This window comes from Euleptes europaea, chromosome 7, assembly GCF_029931775.1.
Source record: "Euleptes europaea isolate rEulEur1 chromosome 7, rEulEur1.hap1, whole genome shotgun sequence".
NCBI lineage: Eukaryota > Metazoa > Chordata > Lepidosauria > Squamata > Sphaerodactylidae > Euleptes > Euleptes europaea.
Genome location: NC_079318.1, coordinates 62074323 through 62098407, shown reverse-complemented (window position 1 = coordinate 62098407; position 24085 = coordinate 62074323). Strand labels below are relative to the sequence as shown.

At 44.5% G+C, this 24085-nt stretch overlaps 1 protein-coding gene across 1 annotated transcript; it reads right to left on the bottom strand.

Moving 5' to 3' along the window:
* Positions 1-3659: 3659 nt before the first annotated feature.
* Positions 3660-23079, bottom strand: MALL (mal, T cell differentiation protein like). Its single transcript, XM_056853615.1, has 4 exons — positions 22812-23079; positions 6367-6534; positions 5172-5309; positions 3660-3838 (listed from the first exon to the last, which is right to left on the bottom strand). The coding sequence occupies exons 1-4, from the start codon at positions 22917-22919 to the stop codon at positions 3776-3778; spliced, it is 477 nt and encodes a 158-aa protein (XP_056709593.1). The 5' UTR covers positions 22920-23079; the 3' UTR covers positions 3660-3775.
* Positions 23080-24085: the final 1006 nt, after the last annotated feature.

Sequence of the window (24085 nt, the reverse complement as noted above, 5' to 3'; positions counted from 1 at the left end):
AGCCCTCCAAGCTGGCAGCCATCACCACATCCTGGGGCAAGGAGTTCCACAATTTAACTATGCGCTGTGTGAAGAAATACTTCCTTTTATCTGTTTTGAATCTCTCGCCCTCCAGCTTCAGCAGATGACCCCGTGTTCTAGTATTATGGGAGAGGGAGAAAAACGTCTTCCTGTCCACTCTCTCCAAACCATGCATAATTTTATACACCTCTATCATGTCTCCCCTTAGCCGCCTTCTTTCCAAGCTAAACAGCCCTAAGCGCCCTAAGAAAAAGAAGGCATTTAAAAAGGGCTAGTGTGTGTGTGTGTGGGGGGGTGATATTTCAAAGGCTAAGCCTTCTTAAGAGAGAGTTCAGACCCCTGTCTTGAATGTTTAGCTTTCTTCCTGAGTTTTATCCCTGGCCTCTCAGACAGAAGCTTCCAGATAAAAGCATAAAATCACAATTCAGTACATAATCAATGCAGTTCTAAAGAAGTAAGCCTCTAGCCATTCTGCTTGTGAAGATGCAAGGCAGAAAGGTCACTCTCTTTATCTATGATTTTCTGGTGCTGCCTATAGACCAGGATATGTTATTTGTTTATTAGTCAATTTTTAGCCCGCCCACCCCGACTAAGACCAGGCTCAGGGCAGGTAACAACAGTAAAATCAACATATTATACATATACATACATACATACATATATATCAATAAAAACAATAAAATACCACACCACAATCTTATACAACTATTAAAACCATAGACAGCACACAAATTAATACAGTACCCAGTGAGACAAAACCAGGGACTCCCTCTAGAGCATAAAATACACAAAGCATAGCAAAGAAGAAAGTGGGGGATAGGGAGGCCAGCACTGATGACACCTGTGGCTGCCCTCAATTATAGGCCTGGTGGGATAGCTCTGTCTTATAGACCCTGTGGAACTTTTTAAGGTCCTGCAGGGCCCTGATGTTACCAGGCAAAGCATTCCACCAGGCTGGAGTCAAGGCCGAGAAATCCCTGGCTCTTGTCGAGGACCACTGCACGCTCCTAGGGCCAGGGAACCACCAACAAGTTATTATCAGTGTAACGTAATGTCCTTTAGGTTTTCGTTTCTTTTCCGCATGTGTTTTGCTTCCTCTAGTGGTTGACTCAATATTATATCTATGTCATTTTTTCATATGCCTGACATAAAGGGATGTAATATCAAATCGACCACCGGAGGGAGAAAACCACTTGTGGAAAAGAAAAAACCCTGAAGCAATAGACACACAAGCAAGGAAAATGAGAATGCGGAAGTATAACAATCCTATGAGGATCCATGAAGAACAGAGGCTTCAGATCTCTAACTTTGCTGTGTTTCAGCCTTCTCGGAACACAGCGATTTTGGGGGGACAGATTAGAAGCCTACTCCTAGATGAGCTGACAGTGGGTTTCTAACCTACCTCTATCCCCAAAATCGTCCAAGGATTCCACTGTCATTTTAAAGTGATTTAATGTTGCCTTTTCAAGTGCTGAAACAGCTGGGGTGTGTGCAGCTATTTCAGCACTTCAAAAGGTGTGTGAGGGGGAAGGGACATAAGCCTCTCAGCCCCCTGCGCTGTGGGCCATAGAATCATAGAATTCTGATCCACAACATTTTTAAAATCGCTTAAAAATGGTGGCATCATCTGTAGGTCACCATTCATATTTAGTTTGGCCTTCGAGAGAGAAGACAAGCGTATAACTGGTAACGAGACACTGCCTGGTTGCTTGGTATCTCTCCTGGCCCAATGAATGAGTGGGCAGCATGGTTGCAAGCCTCCTGGTGGGCCTGGAATTCTGCTGGAATTACATCTGGTCTCCAAGCTGCAAAGATCAGTTCCATTTGAGAAAATGGCCACTTCAGAGGGCAAACTCTATGGTATAAGACAGATTCCAGATGAAATCACTCCCCAAATTCCCCCCTCCAAAACCACTGCCCCCAAATGTCCAGGAGTTTCCCAGTCCAGAGTTGGTAACCCGAGGAGTGGTAACAGTGATGAAGAGGAGCAACGTCTAGGGCAGTGTTGAGAATGAGGTGGTCCCACAGAGTGAGTGGAGTCCTTTTGCCTAAGGATGTCCAAATACCTGGAGGAAGGGTAACCCGAGGAGTGGTAACAGTGATGAAGAGGAGAAACTTCTAGAGCAGTGTTGAAGAGGAGGTGGGCCCACAGAGTAAGTGCAGTCCTTTTGGCTAAGGACCTACAAATACCTGGAGTGAGTGATCAATAGCTGTAAATTGGCTTGTCATAAAGAATTCTGGGAACTGAAGTTTGCTGATGTTGCTGATAATCCTGTTAGAGATCTGTGGCCTCCCACCATAATACAATACCAAGGATTCCCGGGGGAGGAGTATGTACTAGACCAGTTTCAGTTTGTGACCTAGATGTATCTTAAGACCACTTAATCCTCAAAAACCTGAAGTTCTAATAGTTCCTCCATAACTGTTAAAACACGTTTAGGATTATGGTGCATATAAATCCTATATTATGTCTTCTGCGATGTATCATTGACCAAACTGTAACAAAAACTGAAAAGACACACAAGACAGTAAAAGGGATAAAATTTAGTCATGTTGACTTGGAAAAGATAGTTAACTAAAATAGCAATACAAAATGAAGGAAATTTAAAAATACATATAGTTTTACCAATAAGTTACTTCGTGTTTCCCACTGAAACAAATATGCTATGTAATAACAAAGGACAGAAAATCTTTACATACATCATCATTGTTGAAAGGTAATTTAAGGCCAATTCGTACATAACTTTTTGACATGGAAACAGCAGCATGAGATGGATCATTCTTGTGCATTCCTCATGTGGAGACAGCTGGCGTTTACCACATCATGTAGTTTATTTGTCCTATCTTGGTGTTGCAACAGCATGTAATTACTTGAAGGTAGAATCCCAAGAAATAATTCCAGCATAAAACTGATGAAGTATAACCCTCTCAGGATTGTGCTGCCAAAAACTAATATGCAAATCTGGTCTAACAGTCAGCTGGAAAACAGTTGTCAGTTTGTTGGTTGTAGCCATGCTGAACAGGAATACACCTCTAACCTGTTTTATAATCTGAGGGACGGAAGCAACATTCAGCCAATCAATCCGTGATTTTTAAGCTTTGTTGAGGGGAACGTCTGGTTGCTCAGAACCTTGTCAAGAGTTCCTCAATGAGATGAACAGTAGTAGCACATAAACCTCCTTAAAAGACAGCTTGTCCGCCACCAAGTTGTGATGTGCAGCTGCAAGAGAGCTTTGGTGTTGTTCTAGGGCACACCCTGAGTTCATGTAGGGCAACAGTGAGGCTCAACAGATCTGGTCAATGCCTCACATGAACTGACAATGCACATATCCCAAAATCCTCAGCAACATTCAGGGGTTTCTCAGCCAATGAGCTAGTGCGAAAAATGTTCCCTGAATGCAAAATGTTCAAAAAAAATGACTGTTTTAGGTAAATAAGAGCATTTTACATGGAAAAATAGAAAGAAACACACCATGATTTTGGATAACTGGAAGAACCAGATAATCAATGATCAAATTATACTCATTTGATTGTATTTGCATACAGAAGGCTTCAATATAAAATTAATGATGTACACTTTTTCACAAAACCCGGTATCTTTTTCACTTAAAATGAGAAGCCTGTAGGTTCTGAGGGATCTCAGTTTTAACAGAACGCAGTCCTTAAATCAATTTTAACCAGTTTATTTTGGAACTCCAATTGTAGCTCTTTGGTGTTGTCTTTGCCACTATGTCATTTTCTTCTGCAGAGATTTTTAGTGGTAGTAGTTGCTGAAAGCGTGTAAAATATACAGCAGCGTGGTGATGAATGCAAAGAACTGAAAAGGAGAAAAACAATAATTGGTAAATAATGCCTATGATTGGCGTATGTTTCAGAATGGTGGGAAACCCCAGTACAGTGTCACAGGGTCAATTTCCATCTAAAGAGAAAACTCCCCTGCCCCTTGTAACATACCTAGGACTCCCATGGTCAGAGAAGGGCATATTCCCATCATTAAGGTCACTGAACTGCAGCTGAATTCTCCTACCATGCCGCAAGCCCATTGTCAAGATGCACAGTATCCCACTGCATGCTTCGCAGCTTGAATGTGCCCCCCAGTTCTGGTGCCCACAGATCACAGCACTCCAGATCAGACCATGCTGCCTGCAACTTAGGGTTGCCAACGAGGCCTGGCAACCAGTGGGAATTTGGGGGGGGGATGCGGGGGAGAAACAGTGGTGATGGTGTGATATCATTTCTTGGGAAATCCTGGAAGTGACATTGTGACTCTCTCGGACTCTCTGGAAACTATGGTAAAACAATAGAGTTTCCCACAATTCCTAGAGATGTGAGACATCATGCCCTAAGTCCAATGGCCATTTCTTTTCCTACTACCACTGCTTAGAGCAGCAGCAGGAAATGGGAGCTGGCCGCAGGGGATTTCTCCTGGAAATCCAGCTCATCTTCAGGCTACACTGATCAGCTCCCCTGGAGGATAGGCTTGATAGCATCACATCTCCTTTGATCTCCTTTCCCTCCCCAAACCCTGCCCTCCCCAGGCATCACCCCCAAATCTCCATGAATTTCCCAAACCAGAGTTGGCAGACTTACACAATAGCAATTTGTAACTCCTGGCCAACCAGCTCCAACACACAAGTCCTCTATTTCTCTCTCAACACATTTACAACTGCCCCCTCAGATCAAACGTCTAGGTATGTCACAACCCAGGCAGGTTGATGTGAACAAAAGGAGGCCTTGATTGCTTGTTCACTGAAGGCAATATGAAAGTGAAAAGCAAATGATTCTGGTAGTTTAACTGATTTTTGCTGTAGCCAAGAGAGCCAGAGTGGTGTAGTGATTAAGAGCAATGGTTTGGAGTGGTGGACTTTAATCTGGAGAACCGGGTTTGATTCCCCACTCCTACACATGAGCCAGCTGGGTGACCTTGGGCTAGTCACAGTTCTCTCTCAGCTCCACCTGCCTCACAGGGTATTTGTTGTGTGGGAGGGGAAGGGAAGGTGATTGTAAGCTAGTTTGATTCTTCCTTAAGTGGTACAGAAAGTCAGCATATAAAAACCCCTACACACACACACACACGCCAAAGGTGAAGCTCAACTGGAAGATTTCATTAATAGAAATGGTGGGAGCACTAGCCTCTGTCAGTAACTTACTGTGGCTGCAGTATTCAGCTGATAGTAGAGAGGTATATTTTCAGCTGGTGCTTGTGTCTCAGAACGGATTGTTGCATTAGCCTGTAAGACTGCAGCACTCAAATAAAAAATCCCTGTAGCTCCGTGATAAAGGCTATCCTGAAAAAATTAGAGCAGGAAGTTGATTATTTATTTAGAGGACTCATATTCCACCTCTCTGGAGACCTGCATGAGGTAGTTAACAAATAAAAACACCACCATAAAAATAATATAAATTATTAAAATAAAAACCAGCCATGCACATAAAACAACATATCATCATCAATAAGCAGCCTAAGAAATAGTCCTCATGCTAGGAGATTGTGTGTGTGTGTGTGTGTGTGTGTGTGTGTGTGTAAAGTGCCGTCAAGTTGCAACCAACTTATGGCGACCCCTTATGGGGTTTTCAAGGCAAGAGACTAATAGAAGTGGTCTGTCATTGCCTTCCTCTGCATAGCAACCTTGGTGGTCTCCCATCCAAATACTAACCAGGGCTGACCCTGCTTAGCTTCCGAGATCTGATGAGATCTGGCTATACCATGCTACCTTAGGGTTACCAGGAGCCCGGTGGTGGCGGGCAAACCCCCAGCAATTTGCCCCTCTGCCCGTCGACCACCTGAGGGTCGGTGGGCAAACGTGCATGCACGCATACACACCGTGCGCACATCCCTTCCGGTTTACAACCGGAAGTGCCGCCTCGCAAGGGGTCTTATATCACTCAAACTCTTAGTTTGAGTGGTAAAGGGCCGCTTTTCCACTCAAACTAAGAGGTATAAGGCCCCTCTTGAGGTGGCACTTCTGGTTGTAAACCGGAAGAGACACGCACACAATCCCGACCTCAGCCCCATAGCCTCCCACCGGAGGAGAGGGGGGACCTGGAAGACCTATGCTACCTTCCCTCAGAAGCAGACAATACCTTGGTTAAAAACAAATGTTTTGGCCTGGGGCCTAAAAGACAGTAAAGTAGGTCCTGTCTGTGTATAACTTTCTCTTACCGAATTTAAAGAACAGTTGAATTCTGCTACTCATGTGTGTGTGTAAAGTGCCATCAAGTCAAAGGTGACTTATGACAGCCCAGTAGGGTCATGAAACACTGTGCCACAAACGGAAGAGTTTACATAACAGGCAACAGACGCATGTCCATCCCAAGACCACGTGCGCACATTTCCCTCCTTACCAGGATTCTCCAGGATGGAATGTTTTTGTGGAAGCCAAACAGGTAGGACATCAGGAGCAGCAGAGAAATGACAAAGGAACTGACTGACACATACATAACCCATCCCTGCAGCAAAGGGAATTGCACATGGGTAGCTGCTACAAGGATCCAAACCCAGCAGCCAAAGATCTATAAGGGAGGAAAAATAAAAGAGAGAGTCATCAGCATTACTGAACATTAACACACTGTCACTCATTACCCCAGCATTGCCTGCCTCCAACTCTTAAAACTTTCAGAGGTAGGTGGGCCTATCTAGTTTTAAAACTTCCAGGTTGGGGGGAACACCGTGGAACGTGCGTCACATCGCGTGCCGGCTTGAAGCTGCCGGGGGCAAAAAAAACAGCCCCCCACCATCTGGCAAGCGGCACCCCTCACTTTGATGGGGGCAGGGGTTATGCTGAGCAGCAAAACAGCAGTATATAAACATGGTAAGTGATGCTCTGGAACATGTTTTCATAGTTTCATTTTTTTTTAATTCAGTAACCGAGTTTCATCTTCATGGCCTCTGTGCAGGCATGCATGGGAACTGTGCTTGCTAGGGTGGCCAGGTGCCCACTGGTGGAGGGCAAACCCCTGGCAATTTACACCTCTGCCCGCCGACCACCTGAGGGTCGGCGGGCAAACGTGCACGCTCACGTGCATACCCCGTGCACATCACTTCCGGTTTACAACTGGAAGCTCCGCCTCACGAGGGGCCTTAAATCACTCAAACTCTTAGGGCCCCTTTAAGGGCCGCTTTACCACTCAAACTAAGAGGTATAAGGGCCCTTGCAAGGCGGCAATCACACGTGCCACTGGCCTGCACAAGCACAGTTCCCATGTGTGCCTGCCCAGAGGACCACTCAATTAACTACAATTACAGGTAAGTGCAACACTGTTTTCACCTTTGTGGCTTCTGCACCGTTCTCATGTGTGCCTGCACAGAGGACCACTCGCTGAACAACGGTTACAGGTAAGTGCAATGCTGTTATCATGCTATTGTTCCACACGTTAGTTAATTTGAACGATTTCTCCAGAGACCCTGGGCACCAGCACCCACCTAGCATTCAGAAGACCCACTTGGCCTATCAGCTTGCTTTGAAAAAGCGAGTAAGCCCACGTGTCTGCCCTTCCTTGAATAATCTTGATTGCGTTTGCAAAATCTGTTGAGCAGAACAAACGGGGTCAGCCTGACCTTTTGATTAAATAGATGGGAATGAGGAGGGCAGAGACTGCTGGAATGCAGGGGAAATCACTGCCAGTCGGCTCCTTGCTCTGCCTCTACAAATGCAGACCACTTCTTTCACGCCAAGACATCTACCTAGCTAAGGAAGGGGCCACTGGAATTTCTGCCACCCAGGTGAACACTTGCCTCTATAGTTGGCTAAGGCTACCGGCTGCATATTTATCTTGGGATTATGTAAACTCTGAGGAGCACGATCTGGGTCAGGCTGCATAGCTGAAAAGTTACCCACCCAAACCAGGAAGTGAGTCTTACTGACTTTAGAAGGGCTTAAGTTTTAAAAAATGTGTTTTGGATGAGACTGCAAGCCTCCAGTGCTTGTTACTGCGATGCAAATTGACTGGGAAAGGATGGGTTAAAATCCTCACCCAGCCATGAAGTTGGTTAGCTGATCGGTCAGTCTGTCTCAGCCCACCCTACCTCACAGTGTTCTTGTGAGACTAAAACAGAGGAGGGTAAAAGTGTGTATAGATCCAGCATGCTGTAGTGGTTAGGAGCGGCGGACTCTAATCTGGAGAACTGGGTTCGATTCCCCACTCCTCCACATGAAGCCTGCTGGGTGACCCTGGGCCCGTCACAGTTCTCTCAGAACTCTCATCCCACACTGAGGCAGGCAACGGCAAACCACCTCTGAACGTCTCTTGGCTTGAAAACCCTACGGGGTTGCCATAAGCCTGCTGTGACTTGACATCACTTTCCACCACAGAAGTATGTATGCTGATTCTGAGTTCCTTACAGGAGGGGGAAGATAAAATATAATAGAATACAAAGTGCTTTGGGGGAAATGAAGGTTGCCTTGTTCTCTTGCTCTGCGTTGAAAGCCAAATGTACAGCCCCCGCCATTCTGATCCCTTTGGTTGGTTTGCTTATATACCTATATATATGTGCTGCCTTCCACAACCCAGAGATCACATTTGGACTGCACATAACAGCTAGAGGAAGAAACCTCCATTTTATATGGATCAGTGACCCTTAGACCACAAACACTAGCTCTGAAAGAGATGCAATTTCAAGATATTTTCCTGAAGGAACTTCTGGCCTTGCCTGGAGCTGCCTGGGGGCACAATGGAGAGTAGAAACCAACACAATTGTGTTGCAAAAGTGAATGATGTATGCTAAACTGAACGACTGTGAATATGTGATTTCAGATGCATTATTGATGTGCTAACGGCAGACTATCCCACTGCTTGGATTAGATTAACGAATTTTGCAAGTAAACCACTGTATCAAATGGTACAAGATTAACACAGGAAGGCATCAGCGTGTTCAACCGATGAATTTTTCTTAAGTATCTCTTCACGGGAGATTTTAAAAACATAAATACTTTGAAATTCTGCTTGAACCAAATCTCTGTTATAAACCAAAGATACTCTATGTAATAATTGGAATACAAACAAGATAGTCTAATAATCAATTAGGCAGGTTTAATGGTATAGATACCATTAATGGTATAGATAAGGAGCCCCGTGGCGCAGAGTGTTAATCTGCAGTACTGCAGTCAAAAGCTCTGCTCACGACCTGAGTTCGATCCCGACAGAAGTCGGTTTCAGGTAGCCGGCTCAAGGTTGACTCAGCCTTCCATCCTTCCGAGGTCAGTCAAATGAGTACCCAGCTTGCTGGGGTTAAAGGAAAGATGACTGGGGAAGGCACTGGCAAACCACCCCGCAAACAAAGTCTGCCTTGGAAACGTCAGGATGTGACATCACCCCATGGGTCAGGAATGACCCAGTGCTTGCACAGGGGACCTTTACCTTTTTAATGTCATAGATAACATGTTTTGCACTAGCTTAATACAAGATATTGACTATTTTAGAATCAAAGAATCACAGAGTTGGAAGGGACCACCAGGGTCATCTAGTCCAACCCCCTGCACAATGCAGGAAATTCTGAACTACCTCCCCCCCCACACCCCCAGTGGCCCATACTTCATGCCCAGAAGATGGCCAAGGTGCCCTCCCTCTCATGATCTGCCTAAGGTTATAGAATCAGCATTGCTGACAGACGGCCATCTAGACTCTTCTTAAAAACCTTCAGGGAAGGAGAGCTTACCACCTCCTGAGGAAGCCTGTTCCACTGAGGAACTGCTCTGTTAGAAAATTCTTCCTAATGTCTAGACGGAAACTCTTTTGATTTAATTTCAGTTCGTTGGTTCTGGTCCGACCTTCTGGAGCAACAGAAAACAACTCATCATCCTCTATATGACACCCCTTCAAGTACTTGAAGATGGTGATCATATCCCCTCTCAGTCTTCTCTTCAGGCTAAACATATCCAGCTCCTTCAACCTTTCCTCACAGGACTTGGTCTCCAGACCCCTCACCATCTTTGCTGCCCTCCTCTGGACTCGTTCCAGCTTGTCTACATCTTTCTTAAATTGTGGTGCCCAAAATTGAACACAATACTCTAGGTGAGGTCTAACCAGAGCAAAGTGATACCATCACTTTGCATGATCTGGACACTATACTCCATTTACTCTCTGTCCTTTTGGTTGGGGATTTTACATACTACTAAGAGAGAAACCAATTTCCCTTTTAAAAAGCAATTTCTATATCTGAGAAAATATTGTTTTTTAACCAGGCAATAATTTGGAAGCTCCTCTTGCCCATTTAGCTAATACAACTATTTACCAGGCAAAAAGAAGGAGCCAGTCCTATGTTATAGTTTCTTGGTGTTTCATTTTATATTAGATAATTTTTGCACAGCTGAGAGACCTAATTAGTTATCGTCCATAGGACCAGGTGGATCGTCTTTTGGTTTACTCTGTTTACAGCCAGATTTGCCTATTATTTATATTTAAAATGTGGTGTCCTCATATCCCTGAACCCAAGGTACCATATAGTTGATAGAACCATAAAACCAAACAAAGAATCTAGCACAATTAATTGTGAAAATATAGCAAAAAAATTTAAAAAGTCAGTTTCATCAACCAAATCCACCAAAAGTCCATAAAATTAATAATGGGGCTGAGTAGTTTCATATTTTCTTTTCCACTCAAGGCCAGGACAGAGGTTGTTCTCAGGGCTACAGCAGTGAAGATTTTATTAAATTTAAATGCATGTCTGCACGTTTGAATTGCACACATTTTATTTTACATTGTGACATGGGTTGCTTCTACATTAGCCATTTCATCGTGAATTGCCTTCATTCACTCATTCATTGCAGAGATTCCAGAGGTCATGGCCAAACTGCTGCTTTTCATGTTCTCCTCCCATCTTTTGAGCTTTTGGTAATTTTTTCAAGTTTTAATGCTACTACAGTATGGTGATCCCTCCAACACATGCACACACTTCACTGAACAATGGTGACATCCCTTCAAGCTTACTGCTGTAGCCGTAAGGACTGGAAACCTTTACTATATGTTTTTGCACAGAAAGGAACGAAGGAAGAAGAAGAAGAGTTGGTTTTTACATGCTGACTTTCTCTACCACTAGAGTTGCCAACCTCCAGGTACTAGCTGGAGATCTCCTGCCATTACAACTGATCTCCAGCCGATAGAGATCGGTTCACCTGGATAAAATGGCTGCTACGGCAATTGGACTCTATGGCATTGAAGTCCCTCCCCTCCCCAAACCCCGCCCTCCTCAGGTTCCATTCCAAAAACCTCCTGGGGGTGGTGAAGAGGGACCTGGCAACCCTATCTACCACTTAAGAGAGAACCAAACCAGCTTACAATCACCTTCCTTTCCCCTTCCCACAACAGACACCCTGTGAGGTAGGTGGAGCTGAGAGAGCTCTAAGAGAGCTGTGACTAGCCCAAGGTCACCCAGCTGGCTTCATGTGTGTACGAGTGGGGAAACCAACCCGGTTCACCAGATTAGCATCTGCCACTCATGTGGAGGAGTGGGGAATCAAACCCAGTTCTCCAGATCAGAGTCCACCGCTCTTAACCATTACACCACGCCAGCTCTCAAGGAAGGAAGGAAGGAAGGAAGGAAGGAAGGAAGGAAGGAAGGAAGGAAGGAAGGAAGGAAGGAAGCTCAGTTCAGTGTTGGATTGTGTGCTTGCACAAATGCCCTTTTATAAGTGCAGAATGTGCATGACTATAAGTTCAGCCTACAACCAAAATCTCTCTCCCTCCTATGTCTTTCTGTCTATCCAATATTTGTCATACCAAGGAAGTTTTCTAGCAAGAGAGAGGGAGACAAAAAGGAAGGGTCAAGGAAGAAGACAGAAAAATGATGGATAGTCTGTAAAATATTTTATATTGGGCAATGATTATAGTGTCCATGAGGCAGGTTCACCTTTCTCTCTGACATAGGCATAAATCACAGGGAGCTTCACCTAAGTCAGCTAGATTGGAGTCCAGTAGCCCCTTAGAGACCAACAATATTTTTGAGGTATAAGCTTTGGAGAGTAAAAGTTCAGGCGAAGGGAGCTTTGACTCTTGAAAGCTTATACCCCCAAAATATTGTTGGTCTCTAAGGTGCTACTGGACTCCAGTCTAGCTATTCTACTGCTGACCAACACAGCTACTCTCTGAAACTATCTCCAGCTCACAGCTTTTGGCTAGGAGCTATACCATTAAAGGAAGGAAACTATCACCTAAGTCAGTGAACACTCTGGTAAAAGGACAATGTGTGATGTTACAATATGCGCTGCCTGACCTCCAGCCCTGGTCATGGCAACTACACCAGAAACTCGCTGTAATGTCTAAAGCGCCAACAGCCCGCCACTCTGGGCTAGCGCTCTGCTGCATTGCCAGGCTGTCCAGGACAAGAGACCGGGTTGCCCCTGCAGAACCAGCAAAAGGGAAGCCATGATCCTGAATTGTCTCCTGATCCAGAGGAAGCCATTACGCTGAAGCGAAAGCATCACGTCGCTCTCTCTCACAGCCCCCCCACCCCCAGTATCCCATGGGAAAACATCCACTGCAATCTGCATCAACAACTAGGAAGAATTTGTTTGCTGCATCCCTGGAGTGTAAAAGATTTACACCTTCCTGACATGAGAAGACCGGGTCGAGCTATCTTGGAGATGTATAAATCACTGGTGCCAGCTTAGTTTACAAATTGCCACTTTACCCTATCTCTGGACCTGAAGTCTTTGATCCCTATTGTTTTAGGAAAGGAGCCATCTGGGGAATCTCATTCCCCCCCACCCCCAGAGAAGGGTATATTTTGCCCTCCCCGACAAGGTAGCCTGGTTCAGATCTTCCCCTTAACTCTGTCCTGCCTCTCTTGTGTGTGGAGTTCCACGGATCTCCACACACATCCCTCCTCCTCCTGGGACTTGGCTGGTTCAAGGCTCTGAGGTACCCTCTCCCATCTCCCGTTGTATTTTGTTTTGTATCTATAAGCCACAGATTTTGGACATCTCATTCTTCTAGACCGGTAATGTATCTCCCAATCAACAACCTCCTAAACGTCTCTAATCCTACCTCCTGTTATTCTTAGCCTTCTTGTATGTATGTATTTGTAACACTGAATGAATGAATATACATAAACACTTTTAATCTGGAAATCCTTGGTCTGTCCTTATTCTGAGAGTCATTGAAAACAAGCCTGGTAGACACTGGGTGATCCCGCTATATAAATATTGGTGCCACTGCTCATGCTAATTTCCCCAATTAAAGAGCAGTTTTGGTAACAAATTACTGGTGGAGAACGCGGCAGCCCCTGCATGTGTGAGTGCAACGTGAAGTCGACACACGCGTAAGGGAAAGTTTCGGTGGCTCTCTGAATTTTGACTGAAAGCATCACCTGAACAAAATTGTCACAGTAAAAGAACAGTGTGTGTGTGTAAACTATGTGTGTGGCTCTAGCAGAGCGCTATCTGTGGGTTGGCTTTACCCCCTTTCATTCTTTGGCAGCGTGATCAAGATGCCCGGCGGAGGCCAGTTTATGAGCCCGAGTCAATGCATATGTGGGTCGCGTCTGCCTAATTCCTGGGAACCACCTCTCGATCTGACAGCAGATCGGGACTCCTTGTTTAAACGGCTGTCTGGGTTGGGACTGTCAGTGTAGGATCGCACTAGACACTTGCACGTTTCTACATGCCGGCTGAAACATCCCGTTCCCCCCCCCCATCCTGAAAACTCTCTCTAGGAGAACCTTTTGAGATTCTTTGTGTTTAGCTAGTCCACTCTCCCTTTGAGAATCTGAGAAACTGAGATTCTGAGAAACTGAGCAACTGAGTAACTGAGTAACTGAAACTTGCAATCCGGATGCGGATCATAGCCCAGGGTGAGCTCAAGGCCCCCGAAGAGGAACCAGGGGTGGAGGCACTGGTATCCTAAACTTAGAGCACCTGAAACATCTGAAGCCAGGGGCGGAGTGCACTGGTTGTTGGCACATGAGTAACTGAAGGATTGGCAAGGTGCACCGGTGCCCCAATCCAAGAGCAACCGAGATTTGGAAGCCGGGGGTGGAATGCACCAGTATTTCCAATAGAAAAACACCAGCGACTGTAACTCAGTCCAAATACCTGAACCTTCTTCCGCGCTGGGCTGCATGACCCCACAGCCAGCGATTTTTAACAATCCAAGGAGCACGGATCGACTCAACCCCTCCCTTGCTGTGTGCTAAACATTTTCCCCCGCCGCTCTGAAATACCCACAGGTGGCGTTTTCAATCCTAAGAGTGCAGGTCAGGCTCAAACCCATTTCCCTGGTTCTCTACTGAGAAACTGTTTTCTTTTGCCTTACTAGGATCAGCCAGAGCAATCCCACCCTTTTCCCCTGAGCTATAGTTTTTATCATGGCAGGAAAATTGAACAGTGACCCCAGCCGAAGCAAATTAAAGAGATGGCTGCAAAGTTGGGTCAAACCCATGGTGGTCCTTCTGGGCACAGTATTAGCAAAAGCGACCCTGTTGGATCCCAGGCAAATGGTGCCTTGCATAAGCGTTATGAGACTCCCCCACCTAAGAGCCAGGGATAGGAGTGATTTGTGCCACGCTCTCCTTGAAACACAAAAGGAATTAAATCAAGTAAAAGGAGCAATGGGGGCTGCCTTGAGCAGGATCACCTCACTTCAGCAAGAACTAGACCATTCTAGGGCCACAATTTGGTATTTACAGGAGCAAATCATGGCCCAAGACAAGAGCAGAAACTCTGCTGCCCATTCCCAAATGAAGGAACAGCAGAAGATCCCATGGAATTGTAGCAAGGCGCAACTGCCTCTGCTCATTCCCTCGAGTGACAAAGGGAACTATCGGCTTCCTCCCCCGCGGAGGAAAGTGAGCTACAAATGCAATGACCTGCCTACCCCCGTCTCGGGAGCGGCAAGACACGAAGAAAAATCGCAGTAATTTCATAATCAAAATCCAACATTGTGATACAGGTTAATCCGAAGGAAAAATGCTATTTCAAGCCGCTGTTTGAAACTTACCATGCAATCTGCCCCACCTCTTTCCCCCTTTTGAGTGTGTGTGTGCGCGCATCCCCCCTCTCTCTTTTCTATTCATTCTGTACTACTCCTAGTCAGCGGGAACAAACATGCAACTTGTGTAAAGGGCAACAAAAATGTGATAGGCAGAAGTTAAAAAGCCTCCTCAGTGAAGAAAGGGAAATGGTTAAAGAAGTGTATGCCTACTTTTAACTATGTGGTGAAAGAACAACAACCTCTGCAACTAATAAAATGTGCCTAGAATAATGGTGAGGCAAAGATCCCTCACTGGTAAGTTGTATAGCCTCTTCGCCAGCGAAAGAGTTAAACAAGCCACGCTGTATTTCCGTGAGGAAGCCGATCTGTTAGGGAAGATCCGTGCGAAGCTCTCTCACTGTTCTTTAAATTATAGCAGAGCCTCCCTGGCGCAGGGAAGTGTGCCTGAACCATAAAGAGTACCAAGTAACTTGTTTTTCCTTTGCAGGAAGTAATGACCTGTATCTGTGTACCTCTCATCACCCTTGCGATGATTTTAAGTAAAAGTTTTTACCGGGGCTTGTTTTTTTGAGAGAGATATGGCCAGTCTCTCCCAAAAACATCACCAACCCCCGCCCACCTCTCAAAATAAAAGGCGGTTTTCGCACAATTTGGCAAAGAGGAAAATGACCCTGAAAACTTTTGTTAAGTAAAATTCCATGTGTATATGTGCGCCTCCCAAAGTACAAGTGGGAGACACTGACAACATTTGAGTTCATATGATACGATGGTTTGATTCTCTGGTGTGAATTTTGTGACCCAACAAAAAAGGTTTTTTTGTGTTTTTTTATTAACATAATTTGAAACACTGAGTGGTTGCGCCATAATACCCTATGGAATGGATGAGGGAGGGGAGAGCCCAGTACACTCTACTCTCCGCCCCCTTCAGCCCCCACCCGCTGTTTTCTTGGGCCTTGTGGTCATTATTATTGTGGTGGAAAAAGGAAAGCTAAAAGTATGTAGGAAGAAAGGATTTTTTTTGCTTCATGTTCAAGACTGTATCCACTACACCAGTATCTCTCTCCAGCAAATGTGTAGAATGTACACTAACAAGTGATAATTGATGGCATGGCATCTTTGTGAGACTGCAGCTCATAAATATGTCTGCTCTCATAAATCAAAGCTCTTGGCTGATTCACACAATCGTTTTTGGGACTTGCTTTTGATCTATGCAGACTTTTGAAAAAGCCAAGATTGAAGGTCCACATGGTAAAATAATCATCTGTCCCAACAGTGGAATGGTGGTGGAGGCTGCAGAAAGCACTGAGTGGCATCTTCTGTAGCCTTCCAGTGTCTGCTGCCTACACCCAAGGCTGCCCATCAATAGCTCCTTTGTCAACAGCTGCCTGCCTCTTTTTCCACCCCTGCTCTTGTTTCCTCCTTGGCCTTGTTTCAAAGTAAGAACAAAAGTCTCTGTATTGTGAAAAGACTGGGCCATAAAGGAAAGACCAACCAGGAAAAAAAATGAATGTCAAATTGTGACCCGAACATCTCAAAGAGCTTGTTTTGTAGTGGGAAAGACCAGCAATGTAACTTTGATTAAGATGATTATTACTACTTGACTGTTACGCAGTGCCAGCAATGTACACGGCACATCACAGAGCACCCCCCCCCCTCCAGACAAGTCTATGCCTCCAAGCCACTTAAAAGCTAAATTTTGACAGTGGGAGAAGATGGCAGAAAAAGTGAAAGGATGGCAGGAGCAAGGGGACATCAAGGCCATTGTGGAAGGGAAAACCTCTGCTGGAATTAATCAATATCGACAGGGACTCTCAAGAACCTTTTCAAAGCCATTGTCCCCAGTGGCAGACCTACATTTTTGGGACCCTGAAGCTTGAACTGTTATGGGGGCCCTTTCGCAACCAGCAACAATAGGGCAACATCCAACAAGGTCCAAAGGGCCTTGCTGCCCTTGCAAGGACCTCGAGGCCCAAATGGCGGAGAACAGGGTGGTGAGGTGGAGTCCTTGAAAATGGGCCATACAGTGAGCCGCTTCCCACCAGCAATGAGGTCTAGGTAGTCAAAGTCAAAGGTATTTATTACTGTCCATGACCAGCAAACGAGGTCTGGGTAACCGCTGTTATCTTCTTGGATTGTGGGATCCTGCATGGCGGGGGGAGGGTTAGAGTCACTGGGGACATGGGGGAGGTAGTTCTTAATTTCCTGCATTGTGCAGGGGGTTGGACTAGATGACCCTAATGGTCCCTTCCAACTCTATGATTCTATGATTCTTCAGTGGGTTTGTTCTATGGCAGATGTATTGGTTCATTCTCTAATAGAGAGGTAAAAGGTCATCAGAGGGGGCTTGTTAGGATGAAGAAGTGAACATCTGCACAAGTGAGACGAGTGCAGCCTGAATTGAGAATTCAGATGTCCTTTTATGGTTCCGATTGGCTCTAGCCTAAGGGCTGAACTATAGAACTATTAAGCTGCGCACCATCAAAGGATTTGAGGATCCAGCTGCCCAAATGTAGGCTATGAATATATTCTGGTGAGCTCAGTGAACCCATACAGCTGGGGGTTCGGGCTCTGCAAGACCCCGAGAAAATTTTGAAATCTGACCAATTACAGGGACATTTTGAGGGTATTAGAAATGGGTATTAGAGCATATTCTAAGGTCAATATTAAGTTCTTCAACCCATTGGCTTATGATTCTATCACTGAAATAGCCTTATTTTAAAAACTCCATCTATTTCATGGAAAAATTAACTCTTAAATATATATATATAGTTGCTTCAGGGCCCCTCCAGGATTAGGGGCCCTAAAGTTTAAGCTTCATTAGTTTCATAGTAGATCCACCACGGATTGTCCCAGTTCAAGGACTCCCTTATGGGAACAGGGCTCTAATATGTACAAGCAGCTCCCCGGCCTGTAAGGACTTCCCTGCTTGCTTTGATGGAAAAGGTAACCTCATGTAAATAAATGCAGATGTCACCCCACCTCTGTTGAAATGACTGAGGAAATTGCAAGCCCAGAAGGACAGGATATACATCATAGCGCATGTAGATTAATTTGGGTGAATTTTTAAGATTTTCTAGATCTGTCATTCTTCAGTCACAGGTTCCATGTGATTAACACTAAGAAGCCTGGGTGTCATTACATCAGAGAAAAGATGTCAACCGACTGGCTGGAGGAAACTTGTAGTTACGTTTGGTGCCTGTTTCATGCCATTTGTGCAAGCGTTTCACTGTGAACAGACCATGAATCTTCTGGATCATTAATTCAGAAGTAGGAACCTAGCCAGGTAATTCTCTTTGGACATCAGTTCCTGCATACCTGCTTGAGCCATAATTATAAATGGCTACATACTTTTTAAAGGTGTTCCCAGACCTACCCGGAGCTAACATTTCCATGCCAAGAAGGGGGGGAACAAATCTGACATCGAACTTTTCCTGCTCTCTGCTTACTCAGCCCTCCACTCCCATTTCTAACAGATGAGCAAGGATCACTTTAAAGGGAGGCACTGATACACTCCAGAGAGGCAACTAAACAGGTTGGAGGGGGAGTGGAGAGAAGAAGCAAAGTTTGCCTTTTTCAAGTAGAAGAATGGAATTAAGGCCACACCCTTACTGTTCTAGCCTTGATAGGGTTATGACCAATTTCAAAATCCAAAATGTTTTCTAGAAGGCACATCTATTATTTAAGGAGCACTGTCCACTGGGTTAGCCTGTAGCATGAAAAACAGAGAAATTATGCAAGAATTTAAGAACTATGTGAATAAACTGGCCCCACACTGAAATGCATGAGAGCTGAACAAGAACAGTACTTTCAGTTGGACTTTGATACACATAATTTTCCCTCTGGATTACGCCCCTGCTTTCTATTGCAATGTCAGCTATGCATCACTGAACCATAGTACAGACAAACAGCTGATCAGCTAGTCCTTGCATCCTCCATGTACCAAAACCCAATCACCCCACACATTAAAAACTCTCCCAGTAGGTTTACTGCTTAGCCCCGTCTTACTCAGAAGTCTTGTTGAAAGTGAAGAGGGACATAACATTAAGATTTGGAAGTTGCATCCTCCAAACATAACTTGTTAACAAAGGTAAAGATCAAGCTTGGGGTTAGGGGGAGGGGGAAACAGTTCTATAAATTTGCAGTGGAAGCAAGCTGTGGACAGCACTGATTGGCTAGCACCTGTACCCTTCCCCCCATTGCAAACCCTGGAACAGAACTTTCTTCTTTTCATAAGATGGACCTGTTCATGCATCTGTGGATTTTTAAAAACGTGAGGAGCTAGGGTTGCCAACCTCGAGGTACTAGCTGGAGATCTCCTGCTATTACATCTGATCTCCAGCTGATAGAGATCAGTTCACCTGGAGTAACTGACCGCTTTGGCAATTTGACTCTATGGCATTGAAGTCCCTTCCCTCCCCAAACCCCGCCCTCCTCAGGCTCTGCCCCAAAAACCTCCTGCCAGAGGCAAAAAGGGAGTTGGCAACCCTATGAGCAGCCCATCTGAAGCATAGTGGGAGGGGCAAGATTGTTGGCTGGACCAGCTATAAATTCACTGATATGTACACCAGTCATTCAAAGTGTGAAGCCAAGAGGAAGCTGAGTCCACACTGTGCATGAACCACTCACAACCAGTTCTTTTCTAACAGTATGCCCAACTTCAGGAGGTGGAGGAGATGGGTGACTCTTGCTTCTGACAGCACTCCTGAGCTTAGCTGGTCTGACTTTGCAGAAGGCAGTGTCATATATTCATGCAGATAATGTTTCCCCGCTGTTTTCTCCCCTAGAATTGACAGTTTCCAGGAGTACACTGGCTTTGAACAATTAAGTTCCATATAGTTATCATAGCCATCGATAGAGCCATCCCTCCATTAATTCCTCTAATCCCATTTCAATATAATACCCTCTAAACCAGCAGCAGTGAATTCCATAAATTATTTGTGTGTTGCATGAAAAGGTGCTCTTTTGCCTGTCCTGACTCTATCACTAGGGTTGCCAGGTCCCTCTTCGCCACAGGTGGGAGGTTTCTTGGGAGGAGCCTGAGGGATGGGGTTTGGGGAGGGAAGGGACTTCAATGCCATAGAGTCCAATGGCCAAAGTGGCCATTTTCTCTAGGTGAACTAATCCCTATCGGCTGGAGGTTGACAACCCTATCTATCACCAATCAACATATTGGGGCGATCCTGTGTTCTAGTGCTATAAGAGAGGGAAATTTCTTTCTATCCATTCTGGACAGACAATGTGGGCTTTTTGCTTTTATGGTTCTCAAAAATCAAGGGCAGAATTGGAAACAGAATATATTAGAAAACAAAACTGTTGAACATCAATTTCCTCCAGACCAGATTGGCCAGGGATTCTGGAGGTGGTTTTGGTTGTTGCTGTTTTTTGCCATCTTCTGGGCATGGAGTAGGGGTCACTGGGGTGTGGGGGGAGGTAGTTGTGAATTTCCTGTATTGTGCAGGGGGTTGGACTAGATGATCCTGGTGGTCCCTTCCAACTCTATGATTCTAATTTCAAGAACATGCCACAGCTTGGAGATAAGTTAAGTTGTGTCAGTCATAAGCACTGGTTTTCAGTTCCTCAGAGCAAGCATTTATGCTCATTTACTCTTATCAGAACCATTTGACAATTTCCCCAGTTAGCTACATTTATGCTTGCTGCTGAAAACCCCTGGTGATTCATGCCTTTAAAGGCAAAGTCTAGCTGAGTTAAAGTCCACATGCCACACACAACACTCTGTGACAAGGACTGGAGTGCATTGATTAGCTAGCTCTACAGGCAAAGTCTTCATGAAACATTTTCTCCCATGGAATTCATTACTACAATGAGTGCCTTTTAGAAAGAAAAAAAAAAGACAGATTTGTAGAAGAGAAACCTTTTAAATCAAGTTAGAGAGCGAACCCCCCCCCACCCGCACACACACACTTTCTAAAACAATAGCAGGGAGAGCTCACCACAAGAGACAGGGTGACTGGGAACTTGAGACCCATACGATTCATGCATTGTGTTGTTATCACCATGAAAGCAAGCACACATTAAAATTCTCATTGCACTAACTTGAAAACAAATTATATTGAAACTGATGGATTTGCCTCCAAATCAAAATGTTGTGTTATCAACTCTGTCACTGTGCTACAGTCTTGGTTACACCCTCAAATAATAGTATTATATAGCTCATGTGAATGCACTAAGCATTCACATACAAAATCTTGTGTAACCCTTACAACAGTCTTGTAAGGTAGGCTGGTGTTAAAGTCAACTATTAAGTTCCTGTAGAGGTTTGAACCAGGGACCTCCCAGATCATTCTCTTAGCCACTGCACTACACCCCCTACTACCTACATTGCAAGCAGCAGCAATTAAAACTATATAGGAGTAGTGTTACTACCTGGAGGCTTACTTGCTTGTAACATAATTAGTGAGCTCGTCAGAGATAGTCCCAAGTCATGAATGGAACATGTTATTATATTCTCATAGCAATCAGCCTACAGGAGATGAATTATTAAGGAAGAAAGAGGAGTAGTTTGCCCATCCTGGATAAGCATTATATTATATAGGAGAGCCAGTGTAGCATAGTGGTTAGTAGGGTTGCCAACCTCCAGGTGATGGCTGGCGATCTCCCACTATTACAACTGATCTCCAGGCGACAGAGATCAGTTCCCCTGAAGAAAATGGCCACTTTGGCAATTGGACTGTATGGCATTGAAGTCCCTCCCCTCCCCAAACCCCGTCCTCCTCAGGCTCCGCCCCCAAAATATCCAGGTGTTTCCCAACCTGGAGCTGGCAATCCTAGTGGTTAGACTAGGATCTGGAAGACCCAGGTTCAAATCCCTACTGTGCCATGGAAGCTTGTTGGGCGACCTTGGGCCAGTCACTCCCTCTCCATCTCACCTTCCACACAGATGGTTTTCGTGAATAGGATAAAATGGAGAATGGAAAACAATGTAAGCCGCTTTGGGTTCCCATTGGGGAGAAAAGAGGGGAATAAATATCTAAACAAATACTGCAACCATTGGGACTCCCATGTTCATATTCCTGCCTTCATGGAAGCCTTCATCTTCCACTGGGATCTGCAATTTTCTTGTTTCCTTTTCAGGGGCTCCCTCTATTGAATTTCTATCTTTCCATCCCTTTCAGGTTCCCCCATTTTGGAATTCTTGCCCTTCAGGATTTATGTAATTTCAAGTTGCATATCATTTCTTAAATGTTAATAGATGCTTGAAAATTTTAAGATAATTAGCAATATCATGTAAGTTCCAAGGGACTATCTACCAGACCTAATAGTAAACTTCAAATTCATGCATTACGGGACTTGTTTTCTTGGAAGAGGCATTGTGTGAAGTGATTAGGTGGGATATAAGTAAATACATTGAAAACACTGTCACCTTGATCCAACACTAGTAATACTTTTAAAAGATACACAACTATTGACACCAGAATGTGGAAGGGGCATGTGCATTTGAGCATATATCCCACTGAAAACAATGCCAGGCAAATCAATACCATTAGCACTTGGATGTGCATTTTGATGGGTTTTTGCTTGTGCATAAGATTCACACTTGTAGTTTCTGATCCAGTAAGGATAACACACACAGAGAGAAACCTGTTATGTCTAAGGATTTCCTTCACAGGATCAAAGTGTTTATGAATCCCTATAAAACTGTAACATGTGCTTTATTCTCTTAATGACAAGTGTGTGGATTAGAACATATCCTGTTAAGTTACAGGTGCTGGGATCGGTTGTTGTTCCATCTCATGAATACATGTTATTGTAAACACCCAGGTGAAACAGCCCTTTGTTAAATAGAGCATCAGTTGTTGTTTTTAAAAAGTTATAATAAAAGAAACATTGGATGAAGTTTGACTTACCAGCTCTGGCAGAATCAAAGCGTATGGTAGGGTTCTAAAAATGTCTAGTCCAGAAGGTATATCTTCAGGTGCTGGGCAGCCAGATGGCATTGAAGTTTTGGAGGCCATTTCTGCAGTCTGAACAGCAGTAGTTCCAGCTGTGTTCTGCTTGATTATCTCTGCAACACTGTTGGCATGCTTGGCTTATAATAGTATCCACCGACACACCCATGGGGACGTCAAAGGTGAAACCAGTTCCAGCTTGGCAGGTAATACCACTCATCATTGAAGAATCATCAACTATGTCGAAGTTAATAAAAACCACTCAGCACTCTGAAATCTGGTGTCCTACTGAAAAATATGTATTTATATACATAAGAAAGTTATGTTGCAGGCCCGAATCATGAATTAGACAAAAAATCTTTAACAGTCGACTGACCTTTATTCTTAAAGACTGGAAGCATGTGGTGGGGACAAAAACTGCACCTTGTTTTCCACATTTCAAAGTCAGCCTTAAGATTTTAATAACCTGAATTTTGCACAGGTGAAGTTGGCAAAAGCAAGCTACTTGATCACTGCAGCTGGGTAAAAGGGCCAGCTGGGGTTTTTTTTTGGGGGGGGGGGTATTGTAATTTACAAGGAATAAGAACATCATCAATAATAGACAAATTCTCTATAGCTCAATGTTTTGGAAATGCAGAAAAAACTGTTTAGTTCTGGGCAAATGTTTTTTCCCCTTAATGGGCTTATGAAGTGCACACTTACACTGCATTCCTAAGGAGAGTTACTCCATTCGAAGCCCATTCATTTCAATGGGCTTAGACTGGAGTAACTCTCCTTAGGAATGCACTGTTAGGAATCCTTCTGATTACCTAAGCCAAGAAAGACTGCAGAGAGAGGAATATGGTACCTCCCTGTTATTTACAGAAGTTCAGATTCCCAGAATTTGCTGTTTGGGATGAATATGTAAAGTTGCCTTATGCTAAGTCTGACCATTGGTACATCTGGCTCAATATTATCTCCTTTGTCTGGGAGGACCTCTTTTGCCAAGAAAGTTCTTTTTCAGCATCCAAGATCTTTCTAACTGGAAATGAACTTGTGGTCTATCAGTGAACCTTTCCTTTCCTGATGCTTTTACCCTGCTGAAAGCTGTGATGATACATTTTTCTAAGAGAACAAAGGGCTCCGTATCTGTTTTGTGGGACTTGATGAGACACCCTCCCATGGAATACCAATACATAGTATTAAAGCAGAAGGACGTGAATCCAGGATTCTTTCATTAACTTGGGGAATGT

What these genes read in the sequence shown, in the direction of transcription:
- MALL (XM_056853615.1), bottom strand. Translation starts at nt 22,919, where the DNA reads ATGGCCTCCAAAACTTCAATGCCATCTGGCTGCCCAGCACCTGAAGAT. An exon ending in CTTTGATTCTGCCAGAGCTG is followed by an intron (nt 6,535 to 22,811) that starts GTAAGTCAAACT and finishes CCTCCCTTATAG; the next exon opens with ATCTTTGGCTGCTGGGTTTG. An exon ending in AGCTGAATACTGCAGCCACA is followed by an intron (nt 3,839 to 5,171) that starts GTAAGTTACTGA and finishes TCTCCTTTTCAG; the next exon opens with TTCTTTGCATTCATCACCAC.